This window comes from Podarcis tiliguerta (genome assembly GCF_965153285.1).
Source record: "Podarcis tiliguerta genome assembly, chromosome: 13".
NCBI lineage: Eukaryota > Metazoa > Chordata > Lepidosauria > Squamata > Lacertidae > Podarcis > Podarcis tiliguerta.
In genome coordinates, this window is record NC_139546.1 from 14464963 (window position 1) to 14481453 (window position 16491).

At 46.9% G+C, this 16491-nt stretch overlaps 2 protein-coding genes across 8 annotated transcripts in view; one reads left to right on the top strand and one right to left on the bottom strand.

The window, feature by feature from the left end:
* The window catches only part of MAP3K14 (mitogen-activated protein kinase kinase kinase 14), a 34664-nt gene extending 32145 nt beyond the window's left edge, over nt 1-2519 (top strand). The window contains exon 16 of the mRNA XM_083407600.1: nt 892-2519. Coding sequence (XP_083263726.1) covers nt 892-1056 — 165 coding nt within the window. The 3' untranslated portion in view covers nt 1057-2519. The remainder of the gene's footprint in view (nt 1-891) is intronic.
* A 3489-nt stretch (nt 2520-6008) lies between these two features.
* FMNL1 (formin like 1) overlaps nt 6009-16491 on the bottom strand; it is a 114229-nt gene continuing 103746 nt past the window's right edge. For 6 of the 7 annotated variants that reach the window (XM_083407484.1, XM_083407489.1, XM_083407488.1 and 3 more), the window contains 3 exons: nt 14514-14612; nt 11989-12112; nt 6009-8622 (listed from right to left, as the gene is read on the bottom strand). In XM_083407484.1, the coding sequence (XP_083263610.1) occupies nt 8519-8622; nt 11989-12112; nt 14514-14612 (327 nt within the window). In that variant the 3' untranslated portion in view covers nt 6009-8518. Of the gene's footprint in view, nt 8623-9674; nt 9780-11988; nt 12113-14513; nt 14613-16491 lie in introns of all 7 variants that reach the window. The other variant, XM_083407485.1, reaches the window with a different exon arrangement.

Here is a 16491-nt window from a genome sequence, read left to right on the forward strand (position 1 = left end):
TTATTTTTTCTTACCTGTGCTGATGAAAGTCATTGTTTGGATGGGGGGCTTTTATCCATTTCCGCAGTCAATCAGTAGCTGAACTGGGTTCCACACAGTCACAAAAACAAATTAACAGAGAAAGCCACGAAAACAAAAACGCAAAATAAATAGCAAAAACAAAAGCACCAAACTTAATACGTTCCAGAAGTCCGTTTGACTTCCGAAATGTTCGAAAACCAAGGCGCAGCTTCTGACTGGTGCAGGTGCCCAGTCAATAGCCAAAAGTCGCATTGGATGTTTGGCACAGTGGACTGGCTCCACCCCTGGAGGCACACTCCATTGTCTCGAGGCAGAAAGATAATCAACATGGCCACTTTGCTCTTACTGAACTCTGCTGTGGGCCCAGAAATATGCATGCAATGAATTTTTTGTCCATTCCCCCTTTAAATGCATGTGATGTGACTTCGCTTCTTCCTCTGTCAACCAGAAATAAACATGCAGTTACGATACGATACGACACGACATGATAATCTTTATTGTCATTGTCCCATACAGAACAATGAAAAAAATCTACAGTAGACATTCCAAAACCAACAAGCATGCTATCCCAGCCTGGTTAGCCCCCTAAAAACTTGTGATACCCCATAATTAAATACAATATACCTTACACTGCATTTAAAACCAAAACCGCATTTGGATAGAAACTGTTTCTCAGGTGGCTAGTCCTAGTCTTTGTAATCCTGTACCTTCTTCCAGAAGGCAGAAGCTGAAAGAGATCATTTCCGGGGTGCGCACTATCCTGCGCTATCTCTGCAGCTTTCTTATGACACCTGGAAGCGTAGATTTGCTCCAGTTGTTGTGGAGTCGGGCCCCTTCACCTTTTTGTGTGTGTGTCTTCTGCTTTCACAGATACCGGCCTCTGCTTTCAGCTTCTTCACCAAGGAAGGCCAGCCCGTCCGCTGCGACATGGAGGTCCCTGATTTGGGCATCGAGCTTCAGTGCACCCTTGCTCCTGACAGCAGCTGTGGCTGGAGCTGGAGGGTCAAACATGGCCAACTAGAGAAGAAGCCTTAAGGGATGCTGTCTCTCCCCACAACACTCCTATGATATCCTCCATGGAGCCAGATGTGGTATCTGCAGATAGCTGAGTGCTGAATATTGTTGGTGGTTGTAGGTTATAGGTTTGGTTCCTCTCTGCTTCTTTACTGCACCCAGCCCTTGTGTGCAGCCAGGTTTATGGGCTGGGTGGCAGAAAAAACTGCGTTTATGAAACTGACCCAGAAGACTAGGAAGAGCCTGATCTGCTGGGTTGTGGGCAATTTCTTAACCCAACTGCCTTCTACCAATCCCAAGGAGAATGGGAAGTTCTGATTTGCCCAGTGGGGCTTAGCAAAGTTCCCCAAACCCAGCAATGGGCTTAGAGGTGGGGAACCTCCTTGGAGACAAAGCACATCAGGTCACCTTGGCCAACTCACTTTCTCATCATCATTCGATGCAGCACGCTTGTTGCCGTGCAAAAAAAGTTGCCCTGAGCAGCTTGGAGGAATGTAGTCAGCAACACATATCTGATTCACTTGGGAACTTCCTCAGCGAAACTGGTAGCATGCTGCACCTTCTGAGAAAGCTCAGAAATCTGTGCTGGAAGATTCGTCGTATTAAATTTCAGTTGCATGGCAATTTTCCTAGCTGTGCAATGGACAGCCAGCTTTGGTTTTGCGCACCATCCAGTGCCTATGGCAGCCCACCAGTGCTTTGATGATAAGAGCACCTGCTCTTGCTGCCTGCCTTGTGTGGCCAAAAACCTCAAAGGCCTGAATATGCCTGAGCCCTGTTTGGCTTGGTGAATCGCTACTTGGCCAAATTTTGGCGAGCTTAAAATTTCCGGGGGGAGATTCTTGCAGAAGTCCGGGCATCAAATTTCTCCGATGTACCATAGTGCCCCTTTTGGGGTGTTTGAGGGGAGTTTTCTGTGCTTGGCGTCAAAACGCAACCAGCCTTGCATTCCATCTCATGGCGAAATGCATGACAGGATGGGAAATCAGTCGAGTGTGTCTCAGTTTGTTCATATAATCCAGGCCTGTATTGTTTGTAACCCACCAAACCCAATAACCTTGGCAGACATGTACTGTAGCCAAACAGTTGCTTTGTAGGTTTTTGCAGCCCCTGGACAAGCAGCGAGAAATAGGAAATTTGATATATATATATTTTTTGGCTTGGTGGGTCACCTGATATGCATCCCTTCATAGATATGTTTTCAGCTACAACCCCCATTGGTGATTAGTGATGACTGACACAGACATTTCAAGTAGAGCTCCTTACGTTTTAGGTTTTGGTTCCATTTTCTTTTCTTTTTCTGCCCTAAATAGAGAGAACTGCATGTGTCTTAACAGAGCCAGGGCTCTGCATGCTTACTCAGAAATGCTTTACACCGAACTAATTGCATACATAGGATTGCAGCCTTAGAAATCCAAACTCTATAGCAGAAGAGTTTTAGGCAAAATGTAAACTTGAAATAAAGTAAGCAAATCAGTACAATATAGATGATTTTTTTTAATATAAAAAAATTCTGTGTGCATATTGGCGCGGTTGACCTAGTAGAGTTTGGAGTGGCTTTATTCTGTGCCAAGTGATCTGAGTAAATGAATGAAAGTGACTAGATGAGGAACTTCATTAGGAGGGAAGTCCTCTTTCCTTGTTGGGTAGAAGGATGTCCTGCTATGACAAAGCCTTGCCTGAAGCTTACTAAGCTATGAATCTGAACCCACTTCCTTGCTGAGCTTCCTGTCTGGAATATTAATGCCGCCTACAAAATGAAGGCTGGCTAATCTCAGCCACAGCCATGGCGCTGCAGGGATTGGAGACTGGAAGGCAGCCATTCTGGGATGGCTGTGGCCATTCTCGGGTGGCATAAAATGGTTTGGTTTTTTCTTTTCTTTCGGAGCTAAGGTTATTCTATCCCGTTGGGGTTGATTCTGTTGTCAGGCAAGGAAGCTGCCTCTTTCTAAACTCTCTGAAGTAGGGTAGAAAAAAGAAGAGGTGTGTTTTTAAAAAGGAGGGACATCATAGGGCATCATCACCCTTTTCCAAATCGCCTGCTCCCCTAGAAGAGCTTCCTTTCCCCAAGCCTCCCTTGGTGTACACGCAGTGGCGTAGCGTGGGTTGTCAGCACCCGGGGCAAGGCAAGTAATTTGCACCCCCTAACCCGTGGATTTGAGCCCCCTAACCCTAACCCCCAGATGTTGCGCCCGGTGCGGCCGGCCCCCCCTGCACCCCCTACGCTACGCCACTGTGTACACGTGCCAAGAGGAAATATTTTACAACAAGCCACTTTAAAGGCCAACATCGTTTCAGTCCAGCCTTCGTCGTGGTGTGCGTGGCAGCCAGCACAAAGGCATAAATTGCCATCAAGGCTGCGGTAAAATCAGCAAACCAAGGTTTGCGGCGTTATTTTTACAGGAAAACGAATGGAACTGGTATGGGCGCCACCTGGTGTGTAGAAGAGGCACTGCAGTAGCTTAGAAGGGAAGAGGCTGGGCAAAAGTAGTGTGTTTTTGGTTGCTACCGAGTTAAATGGCAGGGAATTTACCATTTAGAAAAGGAAACTGGGGCAGGGAGGCCTACACTCCTAACTCTTTTAATAATCTCTTTGTCCCATTGCTCTTCTCTGCAGCACGTTAGACCTACATCCTGCAAGCCCTGTTCAGTTCTTGCATGCAGCTGCTGAAAGAGGGAGACAGGACAGTTTATCTACCCGCTTTTTGAGAGGCAAATGTTCTTGCTCCCCATTTAGATTGGAGCTCTTGTGCACTTAAGTGATCTCCACTAGCCCTGTGGCTTTACAACCACCCATGGTCCTTCTAGTCTATATAATTTACTGCAGAATGTTCCAGGAAAGACCTTCTGGAGCAGAGGTGGGGAACTTGCGGCCCTCTAGATATTTTGGGAAATATTTCATAGAATCATAGAATCATAGACTTGGAATAGACCACAAGGGCCATCGAGTCCAACCCCCTGCCAAGCAGGAAACACCATCAGAGCACTCCTGACATATGGTTGTCAAGCCTCTGCTTAAAGACCTCCAAAGAAGGAGACTCCACCACACTCCTTGGCAGCAAATTCCACTGTCAAACAGCTCTTACTGTCAGGAAGTTCTTCCTAATGTTTAGGTGGAATCTTCTTTCTTGTAGTTTGGATCCATTGCTCCGTGTCCACTTCTCTGGAGCAGCAGAAAACAACCTTTCTCCCTCCTCTATATGACATCCTTTTATATATTTGAACATGGCTATCATATCACCCCTTAACCTCCTCTTCTCCAGGCTAATCCTCCAGTGCTAGCCCCTGGGCTTCTGAGTGCTGTAGTTCAGCAATACAATCAGCACCGTGGAAGCCTAGAGTGGGTAATATGAAAGCACTGATGCTTTGCCTTGCTTTCATTCATTCATTCATTTCATACGTACGCTTTCCACTTGCTCTGCATGTTTGCTTTAGGAAATGATCATTTTTGTCAGAGGGTTGGCTGACTGGCTGTGCTGTACTTTGATTTCAGAAGTTTGAACTGCGAGCTGAATGGCTGTGTTTTGCTCTGCAAGAACAAGACTCTGCAGTCTTTGTCTGCCCTTGATTTTGAAAAGACAAAAGTATTTTGTTTGTCTAGGGGGGTAGTTCCTCAATTTGAAGGGGTGGGGAAAGCCCTAGGATATGATCACAGCCAGACTCCTCTAGACTCTTTGGTTCTTGTAGATCCAAGGGCTCCAGTGCAGGGAATGTTAGTTCCACTCTAATTGTTGACATCAGTGGGACAAAATAGTTATTGAGATGGGCACATGCCTGCTTTTCTTTGGATTCAAGTCAGTTCTGCCAGTTGCCAGACCTATGCAATACTAACAGTGGCCTAAATCTGTTGTTACCTCCTTTTGCCTTTCTGTGATGTTCAAGAACACCATGATAATGTATGTATTGCTGTCGTGGAAATGAAGCAAAACTACACCTTTTGGGGTAGCAAATGACTTTTGTGGCGTTTTCTTTTATTGAACAGTGTTGTGCGTTGCTGCTCTGCTCTTGGGCAATTCTTGGTTTGGAGTGAGGTTGGTCTTAATGCTTCAGGTTTGTGGGTCCCGTGCCCCAGCCATTCCCCGTGTCCCAAAGCAGCGCATGCCAAGTTGTTTCACTAAGTTTCTCAGCAGGAGTGGGATACACAACGGCAGCTGTTCTGCTGCCACTTAACTTACCTATCCATGCAGAGTCCGGCGAGAGTCACAAACGATATGTGTGCAAGTTTGTGTGTATTCCTCCCCTCCCACCCACCGCCCAAATTAAAATGTCCATTGAGTCCATCCAGCATGCTAAATTAATTAGCTGGATTTCTATTAGAAAGACTACAAAACAGGCACAATATAGACACTCCCTATTGTCCGATCTCTAGCACCTAATAAGTAAATGTATAACTAACTCTTCGTGTTGTGTTGCAATGTGGTAAAAAAGGTGCATGAAGAGATTTCACATTTGATATACTGTGCATAGAAAAGATTGTAATGTGGGTAGCCTCAGCCAACTGTGTATCCCTGCACCGCTCCCTGCTCTGAATTTTGGATGGACATACAGTCGTACCTTGGGTCCCGAACACCTTGCAAACCAAACATTTTGGCTCCCGAATGCTGCAAACTGGGAAGTGAGTGTTCTGGTTTGCAAACATTCTTTGGAACTCAAACGTTTGACGCGGCTTCTGATTGGCTGCAGGAGCTTCCTGCAGCCACTCAGAAGCCACGCTTTGGTTTCCGAATGTTTTGGAAGTTGAACGGACTTCTGGAACGATTTCCCTTCAGCTTCCAAGGTACAAGTGTACTGAGAATCCGCAATCACAAGGGGTGCAAGCAACGGCATTCCACTGCTGTGGACAAATTGATTTCTTAGTGGACCCTGCAGCAGAGGCAGCCTGGGGGGGGGGGGAGAGCTTAAAAATTGCATGTACCTTATGAAGGTCTTTGCCCTCCAGCAGACTACCGGCACACTCTTTGAACACAGGCACCTTTTGCATCTTTAGAATACATTTATTATTTGCTCTCATGGTTAACTCGCTTTGGATTAAATGCAATTCACATAACCATATATAAAAATAATGTATACAAATAGCAATCATACAGGGGCGTTTTGGTCCTCCCCTCCATGATTCAAGGCATTTCTAAAAACAATAGGTTGCACATTCAATTCTTTTCCTAATATCCCCTTCTCCCCCCGCCCACCCGCCCCCAAAAGTGTGTGATGAAACAGTGTCCAAGGTTTCTGTTCTGAGCGTATATGCTGTGATTGTTTTTCTTTTCTTTAAGCTGCTTTTAAGGTTACAGGAGAAAGCAAATGTTAGCCTAAGTCTAAACCGGGAGTTTCTAAGCGGGTGTGCAGCTCGAAGGCTAAAGCCGGATGAGCAGATGAAGAGTAGGGTGTTGACTTTTGCATGACTTTTAAAGAAATTGTTCCTTTCCAGCTGAGACGGAACAGGGGGGCCTGTTAGGTATGCAGGTCAACACCCGCTGATGTATGCATTTATTGCTGCAAAGCTTGCATGCTGGGGTGAACAGGGTAGGAATGCAGCTCTTTGCCTACCAACATCCCCTGTAGGCAGAATCCGTCCCAGGGGGCCTGGATTTGTGCTGGGGTGGATGGGATGAGCTGTATCCCTTTTGGAGTTTTCACAATCTCCCCTCCCCACCCCCAGATAAGAAAAAAGGCATGAACTGCAAAGAACAAGATGCTCAACTTGCAAGTGCCCTTGTCCACTGGGAACCCACAGAGCTGCCAAAAGACCTTACATCCTGGGTCTGTTAGGATCGCCCCCTTGCTTCAAAGCAAGGTGAGCTTACCCCTTGGGTCTGCCTTTGTAAGCAAAGTGGCTCCATGATGCAGAGTCCATCGGACAACCTGACCCTTGGGGCAGAAATCTTACCCCATCTACAAATTCATTTGCTGCTTAGATTCCTTGGGGGGTGGGCGGGGAGAGGAACCACCCCATTGTGCTCTTGGAAATTATAGCGGGTATCACCTGATTGACCTAATTACCTCTACTTTTAGTTCTTAGGGGGGGCGGGGAGAGACTAGAACCCAGGGCACAGGTTGGAGAAAAAGCACCGGTGGAAAACCCCGCAGAAATGGCGACACCACGTGGCAAGAAAAAGAAAAGCAACTTCGCTCCCCTGTTTTGATTGTCACGAAGCCTCTGAGCTTCTCTGCGTCAGAGCGTGTTGGTTTCAAAAATGCCAAAGTGCCGCCTGTGCCAAATACTTAAATCCTGAGAGACTGTTCCACGGACCGCAACTGCTTCCTAGGGATGGCCGTTGTGCTAGATTAAGAAGCCAAAATTATATTCATAACTTTAACCAAACATTATACTTAGGAAGATTTACGGCTCCTGCTTAGAGCCCAGTCTTCTTTCCTCCTTAGCGGCTGGGCACTTCCCATCTTACGACGTGCATGAGGGGAGTGACTTCAGGTGGTGGTGGGGAGCCTTGAAAGGAAGGACAACTGATTGCTTAGGTGCACTGATCAAACTCTCGTCTCGTTGCCCTCATGAAAATATGAAGGGCAGCAGAGACTCCCGGGTCATCTATAACCATGACAGCCTTGGTAGGGGCTTAAGACTGCAATCCCAGGCATCCTCAGCCAGGCCTGTGCCAGCCAAACTAATGCAAAGGGACAGGCTGTTAGCCCTCTCTACAGCATAAATCTGAAGTGCTGCCTGCCGTTTGTGTCCTACGACGCCAAGGCGGTCGTGGCACCTGTCCAAGGAGGTTTAAAAAGTGCTGGAGCTGTTTTGTACAGGGTGCTTGCTGCCCCCCACCCCCCTGGCAAAGTCCTTGTGGACCCCCTCGTTGCACCACTTCAATGGCTTAAATGATCCTGAGGTTACACATTCCTGGGCAAGTAACCTTCCTACAAGCGTACGACTACTTGCTCGGATCAAACAGCACCGTTCATGTCAGATGGCCTGCAAACACTGGTTGTCTTCTCCAGGCCGAAGGAGGAAGTGGAGGATTAAAGCAGACTGAAATGGCCCAGCTGGATGAGGCGGGGGAAAGGGACCAGGGCAAGCTGGGAGGAGGAATCGAGACCCTGTGGGTTCCGCTTCCTCCCTCCAGAGGGAGTCTGCAGTCACAAACATTCCAGGCTGTGGAGGGTACTGTTCTTGGCTTGGTGTTGCAATGGCTGGACTCGCCTTCCAGAACCACCCGCTGTCCTAGTTGGCAGAGCAGCCCCTGCCATAGTTCCACCTTAGGGCCGTCCGACGTGGCCGAGAAAACGAAGTTCAAAACGAAGCAGCGTTGATCCCCGTGGGCAGGAGAATTGGCAGGGTTGTTGTGCGCATAAGCCCACAAATGGCTTTAAAAGCGGAGGAGGAGAAGGAAAGGGATCGTCCTGCCCTGAGTTTTTGTCGTTCCTTGGTTGTGAGGAGCTTTTGGTCCAAGCCCGTGGGCCAGGAACCCCCCCAGTCCTTGCCTCGCACCCCCAAACCAAGGCTTGGCTAGCTTGCTGTTCTCATTCGGGGCTGTCACAGCGAGATGTCGGCAGTCACCTGCAGCGTCTGCCCCACGGCCCGTTTCCTGGCGCTGTGCCGACCGGTGTCCCCCCGCCGGTACGGCTGGTTGCGCAGGCCTGCCACGAGAAAAAACAAAACACCTAGTTAATTGTTTCGGGTGCATGCATTCAGACATGCTTAGCTATTTGATTTGCCCTGTGCTGGTTTCTCCCTAAAACTTCTGTAATGCAGAACGCGCAGCGGTGTGTTCCCCTCCCCTGACTTTTACATTGAAATACAACCTCGGAGGCGACCACCGAGAGGAGTAGAGCGAACTTGCTTTACTCTTTCCCCATCCTCCTTCTCAAAATTGCTTTCTTCCCTACCCCCCACAACTGCTTTTCCCACCGACTGGAAAAAAAGATCCAGGAATGACCGCCCTAATTTGAGCGTTCGGCACATTCTTGGCACCCACTCCTCTGTTCCTGATGGCAGCCTTCAAGGCTGCTTTTCATTCAAAAACTAGGGAAATGAAAGAAACACCCTACTGCATGCAGTGTGATCTTCCCTTTTTTATTTACTTAAAATTGGAGACACATCTCACTTTCAGACCTAAAAGGTTTACTGCCCTGAGAAGCCTGAAGTCCATATCGTGATAACTGCTTTCCAGAATTTTTGACCTGGCAATGCATTGTGAATCATGGTGTGTGGGTGTGTGCTATGCAAAAATCATGATTGGGGGGGGGGGGGGACATTAAGCCAGCCACTGCTTCTCTCAATTCCTACAGCTCCTGTTAACTCTGCCATCTCAGCAATCTCCTGCCTCATACAGGGGGCAGCGAATCGCAAGGGCAGGTGCCGGCAAAAATCACAGTACAGGAAAAACTGTGAAGCCTCTCCATCGCTTCATCCTTATTTCAGACACCGTGATATATCAGTCTATTGTGATGTTTAGCTGGTTATATATCACATTGTTGAAAACCATATATCACCCAGCCCTAACACCGATTGTATGCCCACACACACTCCCGTTCACATATTCACTCAAATGCCTGGCTAGATGCTTCAGCAATTGCAGGGCTCATCCCAGCGCTGGAAGGAGTCGTTTCAGGATGCCACCTTTACCTGCCGCGCTCCCCACCCCTCGGCTACATAAATCCACCATTGTGCCTTTGATGCAGCACGTTACCTAGAGCCACAAGCTACAGTGGGCTCTCTTCATTGAAACTGGCGTCGCAGAAGAGGCGAGAAGAGCGCTTGCCCGTCCGAGCAGTGAAAGGAACGGTCTTCAGTGCTAAGTAAAGAATAGTACCGGAGGGAAAGGCAAGGAGATTAAGAAGAGGAAGAGAGACAAAGGGCAAGTCAAGCAAGCAAGTAAAAGTCCCAGAGCAACCAAGAAGGAGGTCTCTACCAAGAGGCACCGAGCCTCTAAATGGCATCTCTGCATTCCACAGCAGTTAGTATCTCACGGCTTCTCTCTAAATAATCCTGGAAATTGAAGTTCATTGAGAGCACTAACAAATCTCTGTTGGAGGTTCGACAGCCTGCCCTACCCCTCTGTCCTGTCTACAAAACCTCTCCACCTCTGCAGTTCTGTTCTGCCAGTTTAAGTCTGTGGTGCAGATGTACCCTTTGAGAATCTTTGGGCAGGAAAAAAAAGACATGAGTGTGCTTAGAAAGAGTTCCGGGCCCTGCAGCGATTAGTAAAAGCAGACAAGCTGGTTTGCAAAAAGAGCAGAAAGGCCTAAGGAGGGTATAACAACAGGGGAGTGGGACTCCATGGAACAGGCAAAAAGCAGCAGCAACAGCAGCAGGAAACCTCTCTTACAGCCCCACCTAGTTTTGCAGGTGATGTGTGTTTGTGTGGTGTGTCTGGGCATTAGCAAGGTGGGGAAAAGCATCAGAAGTCGCTTGTCTCTCAGCTTACCCGACGTCACAGGGTTTTGCTGTGGGAATTGGATGGGAATGGGAGAGAAAAGAACTGTGTATCCCACTGCCATAAGCAATCTGGAGAAAAGGTGGGATACAAATGTAATAAACAAGCAGGTGGGTTGGGGAGAAGAAAAATTAAGGATGCCCACTAATGGCCAACGGCTTGGAGAGCCCAGATCTGCAACGATGGAAATTAAATGTGTAGCCCAGACATGCAAGCTGGTTAGAACTGTACACTGGCAAATATTTGCTCCCAAAAAGGCATGGTGTGGTCTCAGCCAAATAGGTTGGCAGGAGCAGGGACTGAGCAACGGGAGCTCACCCCATCGTGGGGATTCGAACCACCGACCTTCTGATCGGCAAGCTCTGTGGTTTAACCCACAGTGCCACCCGCATCCCTCAGCTGGGACCATAGTCACCATGAAAACAGTTGGTAACACACTATGCTGTGAAGGACTGAGATCTTGCTCAAGACAGCACATGTCTGCAGTTTGCCAATGCACATCTGAATGACCCAGAGAAGAACTGGGTGAAAGTGTTGTGGTCAGATGAGTCCAAAATCGAGCTCTTTGGCATCAACTCAACTCGCCGTGTTTGGAGGAGGAGGAATGCTGCCTACGACCCCAAGAACGCCATCCCCACCGTCAAACATGGAGGGGGACATATGCTTGGGGGATGTTTTTCTGCTAAGGGGACAGGACACCTTCACCGCATCAAAGGGACGATGGATGGGACCATGTATTGTCAAATGTTGGATGAGCACCTCCTTCCCTCAGCCCCAGGGCATTGAAAATGGGTTGAGGATGGGTATTCCAGCATGACAATGACCCAAAGGCAACAAAGGAGTGGCTCAAGAAGAAGCATATTAAGGTCCTGGAGTGGCCTAGCCAGTCTCCAGACCTTAATCCCATCGAAAATCTGTGGAGGGAGCTGAAGGTTTGAGTAGCTACTCATCAGCCTCGAAATCTTACTGACTTGGAGAGGATCTGCAAAGAGGAGTGGGACAAAAAACCTCCCGAGATGTGTGCAAACCTGGTGGCCCCCTACAAGAAACGTCTGACCTCTGTAATTGCCAGCAAGGGTTTTGCCACCAAGTACTAAGTCATCTTTTGCAAAGGGATAAAATACTTATTTCACGCATTATACTGCACATCAATCTCTGACTTTTGTCTTCTGGGTTTCTGGGGGTTTTCCTGTTGTTATTCTGTCTCTCACAACTACAATAAACCTACCGTTACAATTATGGACTGGTCATTTCTTTGTCAGAGGGCAAACGGGCAAATTTAGCAGGGGATCAAATACTTTTCTCCCTCACTGTAGAACTGTAGAGTGGGTCACTCTAGTACAAGCCCCTCTAATGCAGGAATCTGTTTGCCCAACGTGGGGCTCTTAACCAGTGACCCTGAGGTTAAGAGTTTCACGCTTTACCAACCGTGCCACCCCAAATTGCACAGCTCAGAAGTCCCCGGGAAGTTGCTTCCCTCGGGTGCTACGATTCCACGCAGCTCCCACTTGGATCTGCCATGACTTCAAAGCCCGCTGCTAAAACAAATGGCCTCCTTCCTCCTCACCTGTAATAATGTCCTCAATGGCTCCATCTTTCTCCTCGTAAATGAGGGGCTCCTTCACCAGCTGCTTCTTCTTCAGCTCAGAAATGAGGTCCATCTGCTGCCGCTTGGCCTTGTGGGTGGGAGACTGCCAAGAGAGAGAAGCGGTTGCTGTGGTTACGCATGTACCAAGAGAAGACGAAATTTCTCTTCGCAGGACCGGCCTACCCATCAGGCAGCTGTCCAAGGTACTAGATATAGGGGGGAAACCAGTTTGCTGCTTGTCGCTGCCGAATACTATCCATTGTTCGATTTTGTAAATTGTTTTTTTACCCAGTCTGTTCCCAGGGGCTTAAGGCAGCAGGTTTTTTTTTTATTTTTGCTGCAATATATATTTTAATTCAAAGTGAATATTGACAGCAATACACCATAAATTATTACTTTGACACTTGCCAAAATAAGTCACCTGGAAAACCTGCTTTTTGTGACAAAGTACAAAAGGCTTGGTCACATTTAAATTGCTGAGAAATACTATCACAAACTGTAGGAAACATGACATCCATAAAGTTTCCCCCCAGTCCTCTTATTGTAATATTGCACACTGCAATTGCTACATGGCAAACTAGCGTAGCACAGGAATCGAGAACAAAAAAGCCACAAGTCTGCAAATAATTGTGAAACGGTATTAAAAAGTACAAAAAACCCTACAGCAAATATGAGCCAGAAAATATATCAAACCCTTTGTTAAACAGTAAAATTAATAATAATAATAATAATAATAATTTTATTATTTATACCCCCGAGAGGCTTACAGCACATAAAAAATGGTAAAACATTAGACATTAACAATTTCCCCATACAGGGTTGCCTTCAGATGTGTTCTAAAAGTCAGATAGTTGTTCATTCCCTTGACATCTGATGGGATATAAAATTCTTACTAGTTTTTTTCCTGAAGGGGCACTTTGAGGAAGGGGGGGAATTAAAAATGCTGGTTTTGACCCTTAAAACGGCTCAGGACTGCAATACCCCAAGGACCGCCTCTTTCCATATGAACCTGCCCGGACCCCGAGATCATCTTCTGAGGCCCTTATTTGTGTGCCTCTTCCTCAAGAGGTGCAGAGGGTGGCAACACAAGAACGGGCTTTCTTTGCAGTCTGTGGAATGCTCTCCCCAAGGCGCCTTCACTATACACCTTTAGGTGCCAGGCAAAACCGATCCTTTTTAACCAGGCCTTTGGTTGATCTGATTGACATCCTATGCCCTTTAAAATGTTTGTGTGTGTGTGTGTGTGTTTTGTGTGGTGGGGGGGCTATCTGGTTGATTTTTAAAATTTTTATTCTGTATTTTGTGGTTTTATATCTTGATTTTATTCTGTGAACTGCCCTGAGACCTCCAGGTATAGGGCGGCATATAAATTCAATAAATAATAATAACTCCACTCCAAAACAGATTGTCAGTGGGTCTCTCCATACACTACTCTCAGCTTTACACAGTGGAAGCTGCTCCATTGGACTGAAAGGGGTATAGCCCCTCTGACCTCATGGCTGCCCTAAGCCAGACCCCATTTGCCTGCCTACCTGCCTGATCGGGGGAGGGGGGGCGCTGGGGTCTAAACCACGGAGCCTCTTGTGCTTGCCGATCACAAGGTCGGCGGTTCGAATCCCCGCAACAGGGTGAGCTCCCGTTGCTCTGTCCCAGCTCCTGCCAACCTAGCAGTTCAAAAGCACGCCAGTGCAAGTAGATAAATAGGTACCGCTGTGGCAGGAAGGTAAACGGCGTTTCCATGGGCTCTGGTCTCCATCATGGTGTCCCGTTGCGCCAGAAGCAGTTTAGTCATGCTGGCCACATGACCCAGAAAGCTGTCTGTGGACAAGCGCCGGCTCCCTTGGCCTGAAAGCGAGATGAGTGCCGCAACCCCATAGTTGCCTTTGACTGGACTTAACTGTCCAGGGGTCCTTGACCTTTACGATCAGTCCAGGGAGTAGCACTGTCTACCAGCTTCTCTGTCTCAGTGCTGCCCTTGTGGATCTCGAAAAGGTGGATGAGGACAGACCTAGAAGAGCTGGCTCTGGAGCCAGCTACTGGTGGACTCCCTCCTGCAAATGGGCCCCAGTCACCCAGCTACCATATTTTCGACAAACAAGCTAGACATTTCCCCTGCAATCCACACCTGTGGTTGCAAGGATGCACTTCAGAAGAGCAAGATGCCGTATCAGAGAAGCTTGGGAGCCAAATGGGAATTGGATACATCTGTACGTCTGCCGCTGTTGCCCAGCACTCTGACTAGCAAAGTCAATGCTTCTTTTAAAAAATATATTTTACCTGCCTCTCCTCCTCTAAAGGCCAAAAGCTGTTTCTGACAACAGAATGAGTTATATGAATCCTGCGAGCAGAAAGGGTTTTTGGCTGAGTTTAGATTTGGTCCCCAACACAAAATCCAATGGCTGAATACAGTCTGGTGGGAATTCCAGAACTCTTTTCATTTTGAGAAAAAGCAGGATGAAGGGAGACATGGTTTTGGAAAGGTGTCCCAACATGTTAACACCTACCTTTGGAGCTGCCTTTTCTTCCTGGTTGGGGGAGTTCACCTCTTCCACTTTGGCCGCTGCTTCCTGCTTCTTCCACAACTGGATATCTTCTTCCGCTTTCTTGTTTCGGGGCAGGGAGAGAGAAAAATAAGCTTCACTAAGCAATCGCAGGTACATCACTGGATGGTGACAGGGCTCACAAACATGTCACATCACAGAGTTATCAGATTCGCAAGTCCACCTTTCCGGAGAACAGAGTTTTAAAACTCATCACACACATCCCCCCAGCTCTCATTGCCAGGATACAAAAAGCTGTTCGGGTCTCAGGCTGGCTAAACTGCTTCACTTTTTCCCAGCAGAGATACTCAACATTTTGTGGTTTTTGGAAGCTCCATGATCCTTGAATTTTCAAAAAATATTTGTTTCTTTCTTTCTTAGTTTACAAAGTAATGATATCTTTCTGTATACTTAAGAGAGGCCTTCACCTCTGCAAGAACCACCATTCTGGGTAGTCCTGTTTTGCTTCCACAATCTGAAACAGTCAAACTTTGTCCTTTATTACATGACCTGTAATAAAGATGGAGAGAGGTGGGGATGTAGAAAACCTTTTTGCTAATTCAGCCGTTGTCGTTCCAGCCCTACAACTGCCCACTGGGGCCACCAATGGTTCTCATTTGTAGGCGGGGGGTGGGGAATTTCCCCCCAAGGGGAGCCTTACCTATCCTTGCTTCCCTGTAGCAACATCAACAAGAGCTAGTCACTTTTTCTATTAAAGTTATTCGTATCAATTGCTATCTAGGAAATGGGATATAAAAACTACTTTCTCCAGCTCAGTGGTTCTCAAAGGGTGTGCATGCCACACTGGTGTGGATTGAGATTCAAGGACAATCAAACATTTTAACATTTCAGGGTAGTGTAGTCTGGCATCAATATAATTTTTAATTACAGAAAACGGAAAGATAACTTTTCAAAATGCGAGCATCAAGTAACACTTTGAGCTCACAACTCCCATTGAGTTTGTACGCATACTTAAGGTACATATGCAAGAGGCTCACTTATAATTTTATTTGTGGGAATGATTTATGTTCTTATGTAGCTGCATTGTTCTATACTTCCTGGATGTCCCATGATCATACAGTGGTACCTTGGGTTAAGAACTTAATTCATTCTGGAGGTCCGTTCTTAACCTGAAACTGTTCTTAACCTGAGGTACCACTTTAGCTAATGGGGCCTCCCACTACCGCTGTGCCGCCAACTGTGTGATTTCTGTTCTTATCCTGAAGTAAAGTTCTTAACCCGAGGTACTATTTCTGGGTTAGCGGAATCTGTAACCTGAAGCGTCTGTAACCCGAGGTACCACTGTATTTCGCCCCACATTGGGCCAAATATTCCTGCAGTGCAGGGGGTTGGACTAGATGACCCCGGTGCCCCTTCCAACTCTACAATACTATGATTCTACTACAATTATAAAGTAGTTGTGTTCTACGTCATAAATCTACCACTGCTAGGAGCTCTTTGTTTTTTCTCATAAATGAAAAAATTGGTGTGGTGTGAGCAATTTTTTATTTTGAAAGAGTGGCCAAGAGAAAGAAGCTTGAGAACGACTACTCTAGGTCGATCCAGTAATTCTTAACAACAACAACAACAACAACAATTTATACCCTGTCCATCTGGCTGGGTTTCCCCAGCCACTCTGGGCAGCTCCCAACAGAATACTAAAAACACGATAAAACGTCAAACATTAAAAACTTCTCTGAACTAAACTATTTCAGTAAACTAAACCATTTGGAAGACAGTGGCCTCGTGTGTGTGTGGCCTACCACTGCAACACATTTTATTGACCCTGTAACTACTACAATAATCCTCAACACTTAGAATTCACATAACATGATTTAAGAATTCAAAGTCCCCCGTCTGCATTATGTTGGCAATCTTTACAAAAGTTGGTTGGTATTTAGAATCTTCCCGATGCAAATAAATATGGGACACAAGGAGCGTG